The sequence below is a fragment of the Manis javanica genome, chromosome 6 (genome assembly GCF_040802235.1).
Source record: "Manis javanica isolate MJ-LG chromosome 6, MJ_LKY, whole genome shotgun sequence".
In the NCBI taxonomy this organism is placed as follows: domain Eukaryota; kingdom Metazoa; phylum Chordata; class Mammalia; order Pholidota; family Manidae; genus Manis; species Manis javanica.
In genome coordinates this window covers 21,469,712-21,491,816 of record NC_133161.1, presented here as the reverse complement: position 1 = coordinate 21,491,816, position 22,105 = coordinate 21,469,712, and the positions used below count along the sequence as shown (strand labels likewise).

General features: G+C 39.8%; 1 protein-coding gene, 1 long non-coding RNA gene and 1 other non-coding gene across 4 annotated transcripts; 2 read left to right on the top strand and 1 right to left on the bottom strand.

Moving 5' to 3' along the window:
* Positions 1-1,582: 1,582 nt before the first annotated feature.
* On the bottom strand, positions 1,583-18,546 carry ZC3HC1 (zinc finger C3HC-type containing 1). Of its 2 annotated transcripts, XM_017640381.3 has the most exons (10): positions 18,277-18,541; positions 15,166-15,277; positions 11,655-11,805; positions 11,024-11,107; positions 7,426-7,553; positions 6,252-6,406; positions 5,290-5,533; positions 4,727-4,939; positions 4,067-4,273; positions 1,583-2,004 (listed from the first exon to the last, which is right to left on the bottom strand). In XM_017640381.3, exons 1-10 carry the CDS (start codon positions 18,420-18,422, stop codon positions 1,936-1,938), a joined length of 1,509 nt encoding a protein of 502 aa, XP_017495870.1. In that variant the 5' UTR covers positions 18,423-18,541; the 3' UTR covers positions 1,583-1,935. The 2 variants fall into 2 exon arrangements, with proteins under 2 accessions (XP_017495870.1, XP_036875500.1); XM_037019605.2 differs by lacking the exon at positions 11,655-11,805 and having other exon boundaries at positions 15,147-15,277; positions 18,277-18,546.
* LOC118972628 (U6 spliceosomal RNA) lies at positions 16,916-17,020 on the top strand. The gene has a single exon (XR_005061681.2). It is a non-coding gene; the product is annotated as a U6 spliceosomal RNA (small nuclear RNA).
* On the top strand, positions 18,449-20,678 carry LOC118972614 (uncharacterized). Its single transcript, XR_005061652.2, has 2 exons — positions 18,449-18,585; positions 19,806-20,678. It is a non-coding gene; the product is annotated as an uncharacterized lncRNA (long non-coding RNA).
* The last annotated feature ends 1,427 nt before the right edge of the window (positions 20,679-22,105 follow it).

Here is a 22,105-nt window from a genome sequence, read left to right as displayed (position 1 = left end):
CTCTCCTGACCTCTAGAACACCATTTCTATAGACAGACACTGAATTGAAAATGTTAAAAATGTTTACTGTCATCTTCCCTTCCCACCAATCAAGAGTTTTCTATCCTGATTTGTTAGGCCACAAACCTCAGGTCACCTTGACTCCTCCCCTCTTCCTCACACCCAAACCAATCATGTTGACATCATCACTGGCATTTCTATCCTCCATTTTCCCTGTGTGGATAAAGTGAGGGTTCCTGTGGCCAGGACTCTCACCTGGCCCTGGTTGGCTGGCTCACTACACATGTGTGGGCAATGCATCATTATTGACTCTATACAAAGAGCCCTGCCCAGTGCTCTGGGCTAAAATGGTGGCATGGCTACAAGGCTGCAGGAAAGCAGAGATGAGACTGGAGTGGTGGCAGCGCCAAGGACAGAGACTGGGACGGCTGCAGGGGTGAGGCCCAGAGGCAGAGACCAGCTTGCTACATGCAGACTCTCTCTGAGTGGACGGGATTCTAGTGACTGACCTGCCACCTGGAAATAAAGTTGGATATAACCCTTTCACCCCAAGAACGTTTTGCTCTCGATTTCTTTGGTCACACTGAATCCATAGTGAACTGCCCAGGGCTGAAACCCATTGGCAAGACCGTCACCCTCAAAGAGGACCATGGAGAGCAACGAATAGCCAAGCCACTCATCACTACCAAAGGCAAAAGAGCACTCCTGGGACATAACCTGGGAGCAGCCTCTCCAGGCCTCTTCCACTGAGAGAGGCTTGAAGGAGCAGTATCTATACTATTAACACTTTTAAAAGTCAGGAGTGAAAAATAACAAATTTAAAATCTGACATTAAAAAAAGGGACTATCCTTTGGAGTAAAGAGATACAAACTATGATCTTGAACTGGATTCTGGTTTAGATCAATCAAATGTAAAGAACTATTTTTGAACAATTAGGAATTTTGAATATGGAGTGGATATTAGATGACATTAAAGGTAGAGTATGTAGGAAAAAATGTGTATAGTATGTAGAAAAAATGTACCTTTTAGAAATATAAAGTTTTGTATGCACAGAATACTGTGATGTCTGTTATTTTTAAAAAAATACTTCAGTATAAAAGAATTGAGTTATAAAACCAATCAACCAGTTACTGAAAGAAAATATGACATTTCAGAGGATAACTACTTTCTAGCCTTCATGGTGATTTTATCAGTGGAAAGCCTTTTTTAGATGGGGCAGGCCAGGGTCAATCTTCACCAAGTAGACTGATGCTCCCCACCCGCAGTAAATGAGCCTTGGGGAGACCCCAAGGTGAGCTGTGCATGGAGAGGGGTCTCTTCTGAAGGCCTTCCCCCCCTTGTTATAGTTATACTCCATTATTACCAAAGTGAAGAGAGGAAGTTTATCAGGTTATTTCACAGAAACACAACAGGACATCTGGAACATCCTCTGGTTTAAGAATACCTCTTTGACTAGAATCACAAATGAATCTAAAAACTAAAATTTTTATTTTGTTTACTGCTCCCCTGAAATTTTCTGTCTCTGCTTCCTTAATATCAGTGCAGAAGGCAAGGAAGAAAACAGTTCTCCAGCAGTAAGAATCTTAGCAAGAATTTTATTAACACATACTGGCATATTCCTAAGATACAAGTCCTCAAAGCACGGCCCCACACTGAAGACATTAAAAGTGCTCAAGTCACTGGCCCTCAGTCTAGTTTCATAACCCCACTCCTTTAACAAAACCAGGCTTGCTGCACTTCGCCCTGTCCTCATCCCTACATGGAAGTCCCCTTGGTCAGAGGCAGACAGGAACACGCATAGCCTCTGCAAGGACAGGTGCTCTTTCTGATTACACCAGATGGAGAAAAGCTTAGCATCAGCTGACCAAAAGGGAATTCAGATTTTTTTACAAAGTCACTCATTCCACCTCTCTACAGGAAGGTCTGGAATATCTTCAGGATGAGAATGAAGACTCCCATTGCCGGAATATTCGGAATACGTTTCTTGATTTCTCAGAGAGACTCTATAGACAGAAAAGTTCATTATTAGAGATTAAATTCTTATAAAGAGACAAATTTCTCCCACAATGATGTAGATATTGAGTAAAACTAATTTTATACTATGCTATACATAATATATACCTAAATCCACATTAAAAATCTAAAAGCCTATGTTCTGCCATTAGACTCCTACCAACACCTCTGAGCCTCTAAAATATGGTTCATGTTTTCCCACTAAGTATTTGTATCTGTCCTAACCTTTGCATGTGAGGACGATGCTTCTGACCCAGCACTGGCACAGCACACAGACTGCACACAGGTTTCCATCTGTGATGCTGAATTGGCCCAAGTTCATTATTTTTTGTGAACAAGGTTCACACTGACGTGACACCTAGCTGGGACTAGCAGTACAACCCCAGGCCAAGGAATAATACAAATTAAATGACCATAAGAGTTTAAACTATGACCTTGGCCTTCTCAGCTTCATGTTTTAGCCAGCAGAGCTAATAATAGGAAGACTCTCACTGCCACTTGATCATGCCTTTGAAGTGATCTGAGATTCTGAGAAATGGTGTTATAGGGAGACAAAGCAATTCACTAAAAGGTAAAAGTTCTCAGTGAATCAAAACACTTGGTTCTCTACCCTTGAGAGTCACAGTGAAGAGCATAGGGTCTCAGTGAGAATAACATTACGGAGCAAGATAATCTACAAAGTTACCTCCAGTTTCTGACATCAGATATTTTCACTGTTTTCTTATCCTCTTTGTGGGTAAGTTTCTCAGTAAAAGTCCCAGAAGGAAAAAGTATGAGCTCTTACTAATGACCGAAGGGAATTTATTTAATACAGTGACAAAGTTGAAAGAAACACAAGTTGAAAAATGGGACTGATTTTTTTCTAACAAAATAATCCTCTACCCAGACTCATTTAAGCTTTGTACTTCCCAGTCACAGCAGCTGTAGGGAGACTGAAAGACAAACTACTAAAAAGGATCTTAAAAGTCCTGGAACCCAGGGCCAATTATGAGGCCAACTTTCCCTACTACAAAAAAAAAAAACCCTGTAGGATTTCTCGTTAGTATGATAGCAACAGAGGGGAGTCAATAAAAACTGCTAGTACTCTATTTCATGTAGATCTAGGCAGAGAGAATTTATGTGCAAAGACAGATAGAATCTTTCCAATTTGAGAGGAGGGCCAAGCATTTGTCTTCAGATAGATTTACATATTTTCAAAAGTTCTTAAATTGGAAAAAACGCAGGTATTTTTCTGCAAGATACCTGGAAAACCTTCACTGGCAGAGTTACCAAGGGTCCACAAGTGCATTCCTGGCTTTCCGCATCACTACAGTTCTCTCCAGTGGAATCCTATGACTCTATAAAACCATGAATCTGGGAACGCTTCTTGCAAACATCTGCTGTCAAGTATTATTTTACTTTGTCCTTGGAAGGTATAGAGGTCAGATGTTATTATATTTATACCAGGCTACAAGACAAACTTGGGACTAGGCCAGCAAAGGAAAGAGAACCCATTTTCACGATTCCTTAGTGCCCAGTCACCTCCCTTACATAGAGCAAGCACTTGACCTGCTTCCTCAGCTGTCGTGATGGATTTGCATTTACCCATGTCTGTGCCCAGCAGCCGTCATTACCGTGGTGGCTAGCTGAGGCTAGGTGCACAAGTCTAGGGCTGTGGGACAAAGTAACAGGCCCATCGTGAGGAATGAAATCATAATCTTGGTGTCAGAGTGCAAGTGACAGCAACTGATAAAAAAAGCAGCTGTTCTGCAATACGAGGCCACAACAGCTGCTGTTCGTCTATTTCTGTTTCTGTTTTGGTACTCTTTTTCTTATTTGGGTCACTTTAGTTGAGAAGACAATGAATTTACCAGAATTTGATGGAATGCCATATGGTAAACTGCAGAAAGGTTGAACTGGTTCCATGCCTGTTCTCTAGGATGAAACCAGACTGGGTCTAACTTGACTTACAAAAGCTGAGGGCAGGAAGGGTGCTAATTATAGGACCAGTACCTGCTCCTCAGCCCATAAACAGCAAGTGCTGTACACATATGGGGCAATGGCTTATCTCACCACAGAGTCTCTTTCAGCTGGCCGCTTGGACTGTTTATGGGTCAAGAGGATGTTCAGGGTTGCCCTCCAGCCTGGCTCCGCTGGGGTGCTGGCATCTCCCTCAGTTCTGCTACTCTCCCTATTTTCCTTGCCAAATGTGATGTTCACCCAAGGGCACCAATCTCTATGTTGAGAGGTAGGATCGAAGAAGCTTCGGGAAGATGTGTCCTGAGGGAGGAGGAAGAGAAATAGTGTTAATGAAGGGCAGATGCTATGTTTATTCAGGGAGGCACTGCCATTTACTGTCACGCCCAGAATCTCTCAACTGCCCAAGTATCTAGTTTTACGTCCTCCTTTAAACTTTCCCTATGCAGTTCCCTCTCACTTTGTAAATTCTTTCACTCGTTCTGGGTTAAACAAACCGTACTTGATCAGGTCTGTCTCTCCCTATGTCATCCCCTGAAACATTTATTACCTCTCTAGAATGCTTTGCAAAGAAACAAATGACAAAACCCTTCGATTTTTTTCCTTTTGGTCACCTAACTGTCCCATCTTTAAACTTATTCACATGGTCTTATAGCACAGGACCAGGGAAGGGCTCGTGCCGGCCTCTCCCTGCCTCACAGGGAGGGCACGGCAGGCTGCCCATGCTCCATGGCTTCCACGGGCAGGAGGACGCACAGAGCTGCTGGAAGAGCAGAGGCGAGCTCGTTTGGCTCTCCGGAGAGGGCTAGATGGCACTTCTAGGCCAGCGGTGTCTCCTGTGCCCATGCTGCGGGTCACTGGGCGGGTTCTGGTGGTGGGGCTGGTGGCCTCCGGCTCAGCACGGTCGACAGGACTGGAAGAGTCCCAGCTCCGGGTTCGGGAGACAATGGGGCCTGGGCTCCTTTCAGGCTGAAGGAAACAGGAGATGATGGAAGTACACCAATGATAGTAACGACTATGGTCTGGGGAAATATTTCTAAAACATGTGAAAGCTAGTATTTTATAGTTTAAACTATAAGAATTTAGTATCTGAACTTTTGACATAACTATACTCTTGAAAGAATATTAGATTTCTATACAAAATAATGAATTTAGCTTTTCCACTGAAATTGGTGAATAAAAATCTGATATTCTGATCAATGTGATTAGAAGTGAAGCCTACGCACCTAAGTTAATTTCCAACTTTTCTACCAACAACACTTTTGGCAAGAATCCTGGTCTTAAAAAGTCCACCCCAAATAAGCCAATTAAGCCTCCACCTGCTCTGAGCCTGGGGAAAAGGTGACATCCTGGCTGCGAGTCATCATCCTCCGAGGAGACTCAGGCACCAGAAGGACGCGCTCTGGCCTCCCCTCAGGGCCTGAGATGGGGGAGCTGGTCAGGCCAAAGGATGTGTCCAGGTCGGTCACTGACGATTCAATCTGCTGGAAGCCCCAGAGCCCCACCTTCCTCATACACTGTGAGCACGTTATCAGCGAGAGCTGCATGGGTTCCAAGGAAGAACTAGGGAGGGAATGGAAAAAAGAGTTGTTTCAAAGGGTAACATTTCCAAAGGATTAAATATAATCACTTGTGAGTATGCTTTATCTCATCAAACAAATCTCTGGTACAGTCCAGTGGACTGGGAACCACACCCTCTCAGGACCTCTCAGATCCTCTGATCTCAGGACCCCAACTTCTTCATCACTCACATATTTCCTATAGAAAGATCTAAAGGTTATGTTTTATACATTTCTCCTATTCTTATTTTCCTTTTAAATTAAAAATATTCCTTTATCTACCAAAGAAAGCATATTTAAAGTAAATCAAGATGGGCTGACAGTCTTCTATCCCAGAAGGAGTCTGTGCCAAACTGAGCAGCTGGAGTGGGAACATCCACATGGGGGCCTAGAGGGCTCCAGCTGGTATTTTCTTTGGTAATTTTTATCAATTAAACTGATTTTTCTTCCTTTCTAAAAATAAAAAGGAGCTTCACTGTTTACAGGAACACAAATTCCCAACTGTGTAGTGATAGTAAATGAAACGAATCAGGTGCATTTAAGAGTTACCGAGTTATGTTACAGAGTCTTACTGTCTGCGCCCCCCTGCCACCATTCCCTCAGGTTCTCTTTGTTTTTTTCACAGGAGACACCATATGCTCTCCAGATACTACTCATGACTGATGTATATAGGTGTATAATGCTGTCACAGTTCATGTCTCCAGAAAAATTTGCTGACTAACCCACATGCCCAGCCACACAGAGAGAGGATACAGGCAGTGATGTGGACGTGGATGTCTGAGCCTAATTTGGTTGTGTTTCTTTTCTCATCAGTTCGGTGATCAAGTTCCTCTTCAAGCAGATGTAGGAGAAGACTGATCTTGTCTTCTGTCAAACACTACGAAGGAACCAAGGCAACAAACCTAAGGTTTCAACCACCACGAAAGGAAAAGTTACATATAATGATATACCTCGATGGTATGAGGCAAAAGTCATGAAAGAAATGACAACCATGATGACAATTCTCTCACTGGAGCAGGCTTCCTTCTCCAGGACAGGGCGAAGGCATCACACAGAAGCTTTCTGAATTGCCCTGGATCTGCTGATTCAGAAAGGGAGCAGTTTTCCTGAACTACCAAATCTTTTCCTAGTACTAACTTGTTTTCAATTTACCAATTGCAGATCTTCTCTGAAACCTGTAAACATCAAAACTAAATGATGAAAACAGATTACTGCTTATATCTTGATCTAAACCTGAATTTACTTTATGATAGAACAACAGAGCTTGCCACAGTCTTGATTTTTGTTCTAAGAATAACAAAGAACTATGACAGGGTGAAAAAAAATTGCCTTGGCTGGAAATGGGGGGATATTATAATAGGCATTAGAGGTTAATGGTTTAGTGTTAAAATTCAAATAGCTTCTCAAGTTGAAGAAGCAAAATAATAGCTTCCATGTCCTACAGTAAAGCTTATCTTCACAGAGCACCTACAGGTGATGAAATGGGACAGTAAATACTCAGTTTCAAAGTACAGATGGGCCACAACATTTCATATTTCTACTCACAAAGGAGAAGAGAATTTATAACTTCTCCTCTAGTACTTTCTTTGGGAAATGGTATATAAAAAACCATTATGAAGTCACATGTCAGTATCTTCTGCTAAATAGTTTAAGAAACAAATCAAGATAAAACTGAATTTACACATTTAAAGAATCATATCTAAAAGCATAAACGGAACCAATTCACTGAAACCCTCTGTAGTCACCTTTTGGTGGAAAATGAGAAAGGCCAGTTGAGAGAAAAACAAGCAGTTCTCTCTATACCAACTGGAATCCTCCTCTCATTAAAAGAAATGCTTCACGTGTAAATACTGGCGACAACTGAAGGCCACTGGAGGCTAGTCAAGAAAAACCCACCATAGTTTTCAAGTCCTCTGGCCTCAGGGAAGGAAGCTGGAGATCCAAGTGACACAGGCTTTGAAAACGCTCTAGGAATTCACTAAGGAGAGCAGCAGGCTCCTCCAATGGCAACATCCCAAATCTATCTGTGGGTAAAGTAAACTGAAAGATTACACTGGTGCGAGGTGCAAAAAATTAAAACATGTACAAAACAACAGAGGACATATAAAATCGATGTTTGACCAGTTAATGTTTAATAATTTAAAATTATTGATTTTTTTATGGGGCTATGATGATGTTTTTGTGATTATGTTCAAAAAGTAGATTCTCAGGAAGGTTTCTCAGAAGCAGTGAGGTCTAAGCTGAACCTGAAACACCAACAACATAAAAGCAGTGGCCCAAAGGATGGCACACTTGGGGAATTCCAAATATTTACACAGCGTGGGAACACATGTGCTTGTGGGGAAAGTACTAGCAGATAAGTTTATTAAAGTATTGACAATGACCAGACAATAATTTATTAATGTATGTGGAAAGAAATTGCTGAAAGATTTTTTTAAAGCAAGAACTTATATTATAGGTAATATGCATTAGTTTAGCAACTGTAAGGGGTCAGTCTGGATGTAAAGAAATAAGCAGACCTTCAAGAGATTTAAGGTAATCCCTGTAAGATACCAGTGGCACAAGGATAGAGTGAAGGAGCATCAGTGTTGTAAAACTCCCATTGATCAATGAAACCTTATACTGTAAAAAGATAGGGTGCAGTAAGATACAGCATTAAATTGGGAACATGAATATAAGCTCATGATGCAAAATAGAAATCTAACAGTGACAGTTTGATGAACATACAAATATGTCAAAACTTATCAAACTATAAACCTATATATGTGCAGTTTATTTTATATCAATTATACTTTAATAAGGCTGCTTAAGAAAAACAACTTTTTCCAGTTTTGTTGTTAAAAGGAGTCCAAAATCACTAACTGTATTTATTATATAATGACTTTTTGTGTCTCCTATTAAATATTATCAAATTAAATTTGCAAGTAACCAAATATGTCAAAATACATCATCAAATTGAAAAGATGCACCATTTTACTAGAAAAGTGAGATTATAAAAGACTAAAATCAGTGAGAAAGGTATGGACTTTAAAAAATCAAATGAAGCTTAACAATAAAAAGGAAACTTGTTCAGATGACCAGTGGCTCAGGTTTGACAAAACTTGGAAGAAAATCCAGGTCCCAACACTCTTCTGATCATGTTCTTCTAATTTAGGGTTTTGTGTAATTGGTAGAATCTTAAGAAGATACTATTAAAAACTCATGAAAGTAAAAGAGTAAACAGAAGAAATTAAATCCACTACAAAAATGTTTTGACATAAGTTTAAATATTTGTTTTATAATTAACATGTGAATATTCTGTCTCCTTTAATGTTTGATATGTTTAAAATAATCAGTCCTAGTAAATTTGTAATTATAATTTAAAATATTTAAAGGGATTTACTTTAGTTTGTAATTACTGGTCAATGTTAGAAAAAAGTAACCTTCAAAATTATATCTATTAGATATGCTTAATAAATTTAAGCATTCAGGTATATATAAATAGTTGTGGATGTTCTTTTCTTAACATTAACGTCTCCAGAATGTGAAAGAACAAAACCAAGAGATGGTATAAATGAGAGGTCATATTTGAGATCCAGTGAGGAGACAGGATGGATAGGACCAGGTGCTGATGATAGGCAAAGCTAAGGCAACATCCAGGTTTCTAGCTAGGACAGTGGATGCGCATGTCAGTACCATTTACCAAGATGGAGAAAATATAAGATGAGAAGAGGAGCAAGTTTTAAGTATAAGATGAAGAATTCAGTTTTGTACATGTTGAGTTCAAGGTATCTGCAAGATATTAAACAGAAATGTTTAGAAGGTAGTTAAAAATATGAATCAAGCTCAGAAAAGAGGTCTGAATAGGAGTCAGAGGCCTGCAAGTAGGTGGTAGCTGAAGTTATGAATGGTTATCAAAAAACAGAGCGTAAAGTAAGAGTTGGGAACCACCAACAGAGCCCTGTGCAGACCCTAAAAACCTGGACTGAGTACAACAGACAGAGATGGACTCACATCCTACTGGGTTTTGGTGTATTATACAGTGAAATAGCTAGGCCAACAGCAGGAAATCCTTGTTATACAGTCATCATCACTCTAAAATGTTTATTTTTTATTAATACTTTTTATATCACTTTTTATCAATAGATGGCACTCTGTGGTCACCTTCAATCTATTTTTCCCTCCTAGTGGTCATTCATGGAATACTCCTGGGCATGTGACCCTGGAATTAGCCTGCACTGTCCTACTGAAATAAGTAGACATTCATGGCACTGATTTTTGGTCAAGCATGAAGTATATGGGTTAAGTGTTGCTTTGTAACCATGGATCCAGCAAGCTTTGCACCTGGTCTTGGTGAACCCCCCACGGGGCTCTGCTACTGAGGCTAGTTACTCAGTAGGAATATGCCTATACGATCAACAAATTATTTTTAAAATCCTACTTGAGAATACATTTAGGGTTCCCTTGTTCTGAAGCCTTTTTGTATACAAACACTTAAAGGCCAAGAGCCTTTAAGAGTACAGGTACAATGAAAAATAAAAATAATGAAAATAATTTAAAAAGATATGAAAATATTAGTAACTGTATCATCTTAGTATTTTGCATAAAACAAGTTCTAAATCAAAGATCCTAAGATCAGTAACAAAGGAGCTATCATGTACCTTATAAGACAGGATATTCCAAAGCATGAGACTTTATAGAAGTCTTGTATCTCTTTGCCTAAGTATAAATTTTGGAGCCATAAAGTAAAGCTACTGCTGTCAGTTTCCCAGCATACATGAAGTCAGGTTCACTCTAAAGTGGCTTTAGTTTTTTAAAAACAGTAATGACTGAAGCTAATAATTAGGGTGAAGACAATCACAAATTTGCCTGCTTCAAGGGAGCAGCTGACCTGCCACAGCCCTTATACCAGCAGGACAATAGGTGCTCCCACTGCCCCCGGAGGCTCCAGACCTTTGCCCTGGGGGCAGGTCTTGGCTGTAATGATGCTTTCGTTATGTTGTATCATGTTACTGTAATAAACTGTACATTTGTAGTCACTCCCATTTGAGATCTTGTGAGTCTTCTGGAGCAACCAAACCCTGTTTAACTGCCACCATTAGTGCCATTAGGGCACCAAAGAAGCCTGGGCAGAACACAGGGCTGCTCGCTATAGTGAGAAAAGCAGAGGGTTTGAAATCACATATAACATAGTTATGGCTCCTCATTAGTTGGTTTTAAGATCTCTGAGTCTCTCTGTTTCCTCACCTAAAAAGCTAGGCTGATAATACTGACCTCCCAGTGGCCCTGTGAGGATTAAATGGGATAACATATGAAAGGCTAAGTGGCTGGCATATCAAATGAACTTAATCATGGTAATAACATCATAAGTGAATGAATGTACGTTCTTCTTGAAAAGCAAAAATAGAAGATAAAAAGAAACTTCAAAGACTGGATTTTTCACAAATTAATAGTCAATATTAGAAATTCAATGACCAAGAAGAGTTGGTAAATGGGAAACCGTGGAAATAAGTACCTGGAGAGGGGCTATCTGGCCAGAAACAGAACTTCTCATGGGCAGTACACAAGGCTTTCTTCAGCTCAGCACAGCGGTCCTTATCTGAAACCAACATAGGTAGCAACACCTTAAAAAACACTGTATAGATTCAAACTCCAATGGCCAAGAGCCTTTAAGAGTACAGATACAGTGAAAAATAAAAATAACTGAGATAATTTTAAAAGATATGAAAATATAGCAACAGCATCATCTTAGTATTTTTTTTCACAAAATCAGTTCTAAATCAAGAATCTAAGATCAATACAAAGGTGTTAACATATATCTCATAAGGCAGGGCACTCCAAACTGTGAGCCCTCATATACAGTTCTATGTCTCTTTGCTTAAGCATAAATTTTGGAGCCATAAAGCAAATGAACTGCTGTTAGTTTCCTGAAACACAGAAGATCAGGTTCACTCTAAAGTAGCTTAGTTTCTTTAAAAAAGTAACGACTGAAGCTAGTAATTAGGGTGAAGACAATCACAAATTCACCTTATTAGATACTGAAGTATACATTCTTTGATCAAACACAGGTGACTAGTCTTTTCAGAAAAACTAGTATAGTATATCCTTGAGTATGGAGAAGAATCTAATTTGTACTTTATACTTACATCTGTCAAAATCAAAAGCTGGTTGTAAACTGGCACAGAGAAAAGCCTGACAGCTGGAGCATTTGAGCATATCACATTCAACTGTAACCCAGCCATATTTTGCACAGACAAGTGGAGACAGCTCGGGGGGCTTACCTGCCCATTTCAAAGAGTATTCATGTTAAGAAAACAACAGTACAAGTATATGAAAATGAATAAATCTGAGGTGAAAACTTTAACTTGTTCTCTATGTATAAAGGAATAAACACTTTAAGGGGAAAAGCAGCAAGAAAAGTTAAAATACTATTTTTCAAGCATAGGCACAGACTTCACAGAATGATGAAGGTCATTTGAAAAACAAGCAGAGAGAAAAAAAGTTCTAAATATAACTTTTCCTCCACGAAGTCCTATGTATTTTTTTAAAATATTTTATTATTGCTTGTGGGGTAGAATGTAGAAGCCATTTACTTTCACTTAATATTAAACATAGAGAGTTTAAAAGACTTGTGAAAGCACTGGGATATGCCTAAGCAATAAGGGATGGGGAAAGTCAAACATGCAAAAACATTTCCCACCTCTTATCTGTGCTCTCCTATTGTACCACATCCACTTCTACCTTCCAAAGAATAGTCAGTAAAATTAATAAGATTCTTCCTTATTCCCTCTGCCTGAAGTATGGTTGTTACATACCAATGTGTGTGTAGTCTGTGTGTGTTATATAGGTGAAAGCATCAAGAGCATCTGTGTAAGTATGTGCTTGAGAAACTATCCTAAAACATTTATTGGTCTTTAATATTCAACACTCAGCTTTTTATATTTTACCTAAAGAGCTCTTATTTTATGGCGCACAGAAAAAAAAAAGGATAAGACATGAAAGGAGATGCAGGAAAGTTCTATATTTTCGTAAGGGATATTGAAATTTAAAAGCATTCCAGTATCAGCCAAAGAAGGAATGAAGGCTAGAAAACAGAATTTAGATATATTAAAATATAAAGGAGCTGGGAGTCTCTAAACAAAAAGTAATAAAATCACTTAACTAGCTTAAGTTAAATTATCATCATGTCCAAAGTGGTGATCAACTTACATACTATGAGAACAAGAAAGGAAATGGTTCTAAATACTGTACCAAAATCAGGAATTAGTCTAAAGAACAGCAGTAGAAGGACAGTTGAAATACCTCCCTCTTCCTAAGCAAGTTAGTCCTAAAGCCATCAGGCCCTGAACAACGATGGAGTGGGGTGGGGGAAGGCAACTAAGCACGGGGTGACAGAATGCAAGCCGGGCAGAGAGGGGTCCGCACACTGGCCCTGCTTGCGGGCTGGGAGCCAAGTGTGGCATGAAGAGCACCTGCACAGGGCTCCCATTTACCAGATCAGGAACAACTGGAATGTCAAAACATATGATGATAATAATGGATTATAACCCACTTAATTAAAAAGGAAATCATAAGCTCAATGCTGCTACAAGTAAATAAATTACATAAAGTTTGATGAGGAATGGGATATTTACAGTGCCAAAGCACCTCCCCATAAAAGATTTTTTAATTACAATGGAAGAAAAGAGTCACTTGACAATGGAAAACACTAACAGACACTCTTTTAATCAAGTGCTCATCACCAGTAATGGGATAAATCAAAATCACGTAACCTGACAAGATGCAAGGAGAACGCTTCTGTGATACTCCAAAGGAGGTATCAAACGCAAACTGGGTTACACTCTACAAATTAATGTGCTCTAATCTTCAAGCAAAAGTATCAGGATCATGAAAATCAAGGAAAAACTGAGGATTCACAACTGGATCCTTTTGTTGTAAAGAACATTATTTGGACAGCTCATGAAATGATTGGGTTGGATGGTAGTAATGTATTATGTGAATGCCCTTATTTGGAGGATTGCATTGTAGTTATGTAGGAGAAAGTCCATATTTGCAGGAAATTTTTTGGGGTAACAAGGTGTCACTTTGGCAACTTATGTTCTAATAGCTCAGAAAGGAAGTTCTTTGTAACCCGTGCAGCCTTCCTGTAAACCATAACTGTCCTAAATTTTTAAGATATCACTCTAATGAAAAGAAAAACAGCAAAAGTGATGGGATATCACTTCTGAGATGAAGTTATGAAGAGTCTAGCTTGTCTTGTTCTCTTTTGCTTGCTTACTCCGATGGAAGTCAGCTGCCATGTTGTAAACTGTCCCTGTGAGAGGCCCAAGTAGCAAGGTACACAGGGAGGTCTCCAGCCAATAACCAGTATAAAACTGAAGCCTTCAATCCAGTGGCCATGAGGAAATGAATCCTGTCAACAACAAAGTGAGTTGGTGTGGATAAAATGAGAACTCCTGTGGCCAGGATTCTCACCTCGCCCTGGGTGACTGGCTCACTGCACACCTGTGGACAATATATTGCTGTTGACTCTGTGTAAAGAGCTCCAGTCAGTGCTCTGGGCACAACACGGTGGCATGGCTGCAAGAGCAGAGGCTGGAGTGGTGGCAGCGCCAACGACAGAGGCCCAGAGGACAGCTGTGCAGGATGACCGTGTGGGACGACTGTGAAGGCAGAGGCCCAGAGGATGGCTGTGTGGGACGGCTGTGCAGAGAGAGGGGACCAGCGGCAGAGACCAGCTTGCTGCATGCAAACTCGCTCTGAGTGAATGGGATTTTAGTGACTGACCTGCCACCTGGAAGTAAAGTTGGGTATAACCCTTTCACCCCGAGAACGTTTTGCTGTCAATTTCTTTGGTCACACTGAATCCATAATGAACTTGTACGGGGCTGAAACCCATTGGCAAGACAGTTGGAAACACATCGATCCCTAGTCAAGCCCTGAGATGACTGCAGCCCCAGCCAATATCTTGATGCCAGGCTGTGAGAGACCCTGAACCAGAGGACTCAGTTAAGCCTTGCTTAGATTCTTGATCCACAGAAACTGTGAGATAGTAAGTGTTAGTTGTTTTAAGTCACTAAGTTTTAGGGTAATCTGTTCTGCAATAATAGATAACTAACATACAGAGTGAAATTTAGAGACAGGAAGTATAGTACAGTCATTAAAAAAACTATCAAAGTGTACGATGCTCATTAAGTGTGCAACAACATTAAGTTTGGGTGCCAAGAGCCTTATGCTATAGTCCTGGCTCTGCCATTTGTTAGCTGGGCAAGTCACATAACCTACCTGACACTGTTTCTTCTTTTGTAAAATGAGTACAATAATATCTATTTTTATAGGTTTAAAGTGAAGATCATAGGTTTAAGGTGAAAATCAAATATGATTTCAGAGGTTTATGGTGAAGATCAAAACACACTACATACAAGTGTTATTATTCCTTCTTTCAGGCTCTTAGTTCTTTCTTCTATTAAAAGAAAAGAGATAATCTCAAATGTCCTTTTGAGAGATAACATTGTATGACACTAATTTTCCTGTAAAATTTCTTATCAAGTTTAATTTTTAATTTTAAAACATCAGAGTAAGTGGTGTTATTCCTGTAGGAATAACAATTCCAAGAGCAGGTAAAAGGTGCAACTCACACAAACTAAAAAAGGATATAGAAAATGTTTCCACTCTGTTAAAGAAGGCTTCTTTGCTTGTAGATTCCAATGGCGGCTGTTCTGCTTTGGGTGATCCATTAGCAGACTGGAATGTGGCTGATGTGTCCTTCCTAAAAGAAAGTGATATAACTTTTGGTAATCCTTTCATGGTATCACTTAGCCTAGACATTGTGCATCTAGCTTCTCTGCACATCATCTCATCAATCACATCACACTGGATTTTAATCTTTCTAAAAATAATTTCAGTTGTGTCATTCCTCTGCTTAACATTTTCAACAGTGTCACAATACTTATTAAATAGAATCCAAATTCTTCAGTTTGGCATTCAAGTCTCTTTGCAGTTTGGCCATACCTAAGTTTCAAGCAATTACTATATCCACAACATCCCATTAATCCTGTATGGGCAACCTCGTCTTTGAGCTCATTCACTGTTCTAAAGGGACATTTTGCTTAACTTCAGTAAAAACAAAATAAGAATCAAGTTTTCTATGCATTATGCAACTTTTCTATGCATTATGCAACTTCTATGCATTAAGACAGCTGGAAACACATCGATCCCTAGTCAAGCCCTGAGATGACTGCAGCCCCAGCCAATATCTTGATGCCAGGCTGTGAGAGACCCTGAACCAGAGGACTCAGTTAAGCCATGCTTGGATTCTTAATCCACAGAAACTGTGAGGCAGTAAGTGTTAGTTGTTTTAAGCCAGTAAGTTTTAGGGTAATCTGTAGAAATTAACTTGAACCACTGTAGAAATTAACACTTTTAACAGCAGAAGACAATTTTGATACTTCTACCTGGATTGACTCTTGATACCCACTTCTCCCAAAATAGAACTAATTTGAAAATTCAAACCAAAGTAAAGATAGTTAAGCAATTCCATGAAAAAAATCCAGAGAAAAAGGGGTTAATAATCAAAATATATTAAAAACTCATACAACTCAACACCAGAAAAACCTATCAATCTGATTTAAAAATGGACAGAGGACCTGAAAGACCAAAGAAGACATAATGATGGCCAACAGACACATGAAAAGATGCTCCGCATCACTAATCACCAGGGAAATGCAAATCAAAACCACAATGAGATGTCATTTCACACCAATTAGAATGGCTAGTATCAAAAAGACAAGAAATAACAAGTGTTGGTGAGGATGTGGAGAAAAGGGAACCCTGCAGTCACTATGGGAAACAGTATAGAAACTTCCTCAAAAAATTAAAATAGAACTATCATACAATCCAGTAATTCCACTTTTGGGTATTTACCTCCAAAAAACAAAAATAAGAATTTGAAAAGATATATACACCCCTATGTTTGCCACATTATTTATAACAGCCAAGATATAGACACAACCTAAGTGTCCATCAATCGATGAATGGATAAAGATATGTACACACACACACACACACACACACACACACACGTGGGGTGGGGAGAGAGAGAGGGAGGGAGAGAATATTATTCAGCCACAAAAAAGAATGAAATATCGCTATTTGTGACAAAATGGATGGAACTAATGGGTGTTAGGTGAAGTGAAGTAAGCCAGAGAAAAACAAGTACAGTATGATTTCACTTACATGTGGAATCTAAAAAACAAAGCAGATAAAAAAAAAAAACAACAGACTCATAAATACAGAGAACAAATTGTTGGTTGCCACAGGGAAGGCAGATGGAGGAATGGCCCAAATAGATGAAGAGGATTCAGAGGTACAAACTTCCTTATTTATTTTAAAATAAGTAAGTCACACAGTGCTTTTTTCAGGAGCACATATACTAAAATTGGAACAATACAGAGAAGATCAGCATGGCCACTGCACAAGGATGACAACAAATTCGTAAGTATTCTGTATTTTTATGGTAGCACAGCATGGAGAATATATCCAATGATTCCATTACATCTTCCAATTTGACAGATAGTAATTGCACTAGTAGGGGCAAGGATTTAATAATAGAGGTAACTGTTGAACCACTGTTTTCTGTACTTGAAACCATAAGACTGTATATCAATGATACTTTAATTAAAAAAATAAATCACTGGGATGTAAAGTGCTGGGATGTAAACTTTGTATGGTAACTTTGATGGTAACTACACACATCATGGTGAGCATTTCATAATGTATATAAATGTCACTATGATGTGCACCTAAAACTAACATAGTTGTCAACTATACTTCAATTAGACACAAAAATTCAGGGAGGAAAAAAACCATAAAAACAATCACCTTGTTTTCAGTAAAAGTCATTTCAAAACCTCTTGGGGGCAGGTAGAGAAAGAAACTGCTGAACACAAAAGTCATTTTAATAAAAATAGTATCACACCAACTACTAAAACTTGAGAAAGAAATAACTTTATTCTAAAAACAATGCTTCTCAGAGTCAGGGAGAGCCTCAGGGAGGTGTAGTTATTGGAAAAAATTCAGATGATCCACAAACTTGGATGGGGGAAAAAATGAAATTTATTTTACCAACCTCTAACTGAAATTTGGTATTTCCTTCAGTTATGAATGAAGGTAATAAAAAAAAAAAAGCCATAGTAGAATCAGCAATACCTCTGAATCTATCACCAAGGGAATAACAAGATACTTTATCACCATGTATGGTTGTTGCACTTTTTGAAATACTGTTTATGCTCACAGCTACTTCAACATTTTGGTAGATAATAGACCTATTACTAGCTATTAACTCTAATACTGAAGAATATTACTCTATCACTTTATTTTAATATCTTGATAGCTGTATTCTAACGTAATTGATTTCCTTTATGAGAATGGGTTCATAAACTTCACCAGGCTGCCAAAAGGCTCTATGGTTCAAAAAAGATTAAGAAGCCCAACAAAAAGAAGTCAGGTGCGTGCATTGCTAGCGGTCCTGCACACCCCACCCCACTCCCCAAATAAACCTCTTATGGCAAAATTCGCCTGTGGTGCGGAATACAGTACATCCCGAGGAGAGGCTTAAAGCGGACAACACATAGTTACCCTAATCTCTTTCGAAACCCGGGACGAAGCCATCCCCAACCCTGGTCGCAGACCCAAGGGTTCCCCAGGCCTGAGTTCCCGAAGCCCTGTCCAATCAGCCCGCGCCGGAACCAAGGCGGACTCCGAACTCACGCGTCGGCGCCTCCCTCTTCCGGAGCAATCCCCTCATCTATTAGCTGCCGAACTTTCTGGGGGGTCCCTTCTGGAGAGCGAACAACCGCACCCCAATTATTTTCTACTCCCCAAGCAAACGCTGGCCCCTCACTGGGCGCCGCCATCTTGGTCCGTTGCCGACTTGCTTCCCCGCGGGTTTGTAAGTTCAGGAACTTCCGTTCTGGGAGGTTAAGATCCCCCTCTGGACGCAGCCTCCCGCGTGTGTACCCGCGCGACCGTCGGAGTCTGACTGCGGGGCCCACCCCTTCTTAGCCACCTCAGAACGAGGTAAACCACCGTGGGAGGGCTCATGTTTACGATGACGCCTAGATTAATCGTTTCCTTTATACATGAGCATGTTGGGGCTGATGATGGGTTTTTAGAGCACTCCTTACTAATGCAGCAGAGGGGCCCAATTTACTCTTCAGTAATTAACTCATATGATCCTCCTAATTTATATGTTGTTTTTACAAGTGAGGAAATGGCAAATGTCACGTGAGAATAAAAAATTAGAATCCTTAGAAACCATATTACAAGTGGGTTTATAAGTCTTTGGCATTTGACATTGACCATTCCCTCCCTCTCTTGTCCAATATTTGAGTGTGGCCCACTGGTGCTGTTCTAGGCTGTGGCAATGACAGTAGTGAACAAAGATGATGAAGTTATTAATGGAGATAGACATCAAACACATAGGTTTTCCTATAGTTTTGAAGTTATGATTATAAGTGCTCCAAAGAAGTACCACGGGTATGAAAGTGAGACAGGGACTGTGGGTGTAGTCAGAGTAGGGTGAGGGCCTCTGGAAAAAGCAAGGCAGGATAATTAGAGTCAGAGCAGTGTAACTACATGCAAGGAAACCCCCCTACTAAAACTCTGTGTTAAACATTCAGCTCTAGAGTCATTCTTCAGTGAGACCAGTTAATATTCCCCAGATGAGGAGTAGCACATGTTTTTATTATGTTAATCATTTATAATCATGAGTAAGATTCACTTCAACATGCTAAAAGGCCCAGGCCTATGTGCTGTCTCTCCTCCTTCAGATCTGATGAAGTGATTTTGCAAACTGGGCAAACTAATTTAGCAAGTAAGCCCAGGCATAACACAGTAGAAGGCAAGAAGGATTCCACCTTAAAGATAAGATTGCACTTAACTTACTCTTTAGCAAACAATCTCAGCCCACCTTGGGGGCTGAGCAGGTGGCCTTGTTTCGTATGCTCCCAGACTGAGATGCTGGTATCTCGGGGAGAAATCAACAGAGCAGAAAGTTACTTCTATCAAGTTAATTCTAAATATCCTAGGACCATTTAATAAGTTCCCTCCCCTAAGTTTTTTTTCATGTTCTCGAAAAATCCTCATCTACGTCTAAAACCCCTAGACAACGCACTACCCTGGGCTCTCTTGTCCCCTCCTGACGCGAGCCAGGAGCTCTGTTTGTCCTCTCACTGTATCTCTCAATAAAAGTCTCCCTGGCTCTCCTTCCTTGACTATTTGCTAAATTCATTCTTCAGCTCCACAAACAAGAACCCCGGCATCAAAAGGAGGACCTAATTTAGCCTGCAGATTCTCCTGAGAGTGTCAGGTGCTGGAGCTAAAATGGCAGAGACTGTGGGAAAGAGATCTTCACAGAATCTTACAACATCCCAGATTGGAAGGACTTTGTCTCCTATGATCAACTGAAAAAGAAGACTGTTGTGACAGAGCAATGGGCAACAAGTGGGACCACTCCCTACCCTTCCAGCTCACTCCCAGTGGGCTCGTGATTCCAATAGTGTTCTCACAGGACCTTCAACCTACTGATCCAACCATCTTTCCCATTGTCCCTAACTGCACAGCCTCCTCCCTTATTTTTTTCTCTCCTCAATCAGCTTAAGTTCATTGCCAATCATTATCATTCCTTTGAAAATTTTGAATGTGGACTGATAATTAGTAAATATTAAAGAATTATCATTAGTTTTGTTGTATGTGATAGTGGCATTGTGACTGTGGTTTTTAAAAGTCCTTACTTAAATACACCTTGATGTATTCATGGGTGAACTAGAATAACGCCTGGGATTTGCTTAAAATTCTCAGGGTAAAGGAAATGTGTGGTGGCATAGATGAAAGAAGATTGCAAAGTGTTTTTAATTGTTGGATTTGGGTGATAGACTCAAGGGAGTTCATTATATTATTTCTAATATTGAGTATGTCTGACGATGACATAATAAAAAGCAAAATAAATAAGCTAAAAATAATGCATTCTTTTGAATATCCTCTCAATTTCCTTGAACTTTTCTTGCTTTCTTGCTTTATGGTATTCATTTGGCAAAACCTCAATCACAGTTGAATTCAATTCCCCACCACGTTGCTCCTGTACCCAATAAACTGAATATGGTTTAAAAAAATGCACAACATGATGATTGATCTCTGTATTCTTGACCTCAAGTGGGCTCTTAATTCTGCCCAGTAATCATGCTACATTTCCCTAGTGCACTTCCTCTCCCACTTGCATAGGTGACTATTTTGTATCTCTCTCCTCAAGCCTTCAACACCTTCACCTATCCATCCTGTCAGATGACCTTGTTTCCTATTTCACTTAAAAAATTAAAACAATCGGAAAAGAACTTCCACAAAGTTCCACCACGTTTACCCAGTAGCATGAGTACTGAGAATTTTTTCAGTTCTCATGGTAACAGCTAGAAATGAATTTTAAGTTCAATCCATCAATGATAACTTACCCCAGTGAACACGCTTTTTTTTGTAACCCCGATCAACTACAACCCCTTGATTCTGAAATTCAATCACAGAGACTCACTTTAATAAACATGCTCTGAGTACCAATCAAGAATAGTCTCATCCAAGTTATCAGTTCTACAGATGATGTTAACATACTTAAAACTGAAAGTACACCAATCCTGAACTTCCCACTTGCTCAAAATCCAATATAAGTTTAACAGCCTGGTCTGCTCAAAGCCTGTACCTGACCAGCAAGGCTCTCACTGTCTTTAGTAAGCAGTAAATTTGGCTTTATCTTTCAGTTCATGTAATGGGTGGCTGTATTATCATCCTCTGATAGTACTTTACCTTCCTGCCTATCAGTGACTCTCAAGTGGGCACAGTTTTGCCTCCCAGGGAACATTTGGCAATTTCTAGAGACATTTTTGGTTGTTACAACTGGGGTGGTGGAGAGGCCAGTGATGTTAAAATCTTACAATGCACAGGACAGCGTCCCCTACAGCAAAGAATTATCTTACCCAAAATGTCAGAACAGCAGAGACTGAAAAATTCTGCTATAGTCTGTGTTCCTCAATACCAACCTTATACACTAGACCTAGTAATCCTCTCTTGCCTTCCTCAAGGACATTGCCCAGCAATTTTTCCCTTTACTGAATGTTCCCATCAGTATCAAGATATTATTCTTTCCATCTTAAAAACAGAACAAAACAAAAACCTCTGATTTCAGGTCTTCCTCCAGCTACCACTCCATTTTTCTGCTCTTCTTTATATCAAAACTCCTTGAAAAAAATTACCTGTCATTACTGATTTCTAGTATCTTTGGTTTTCCCCCTCATTCCCTTTGCTCCAGCTGCACTGGCATCCTTACTAGTCCTTGAACAAGACAGATGTAGTCCTGCCTTGGGACATTTGCACTCCGTTCTTTCTGCCTGGAATGCTCTTTCAGATGCTCACATGGTTCACTCACTCACCTTCAATTCTTTATGACTTCTTTGTTCACATTACCACCATCTCAAAGAGACCTACCTGATCACTTTGCCCGTGCAGTCACCTGGGATTCCTCTTCCACGTACCTTGCTTTGTTGTTCTCTATAGT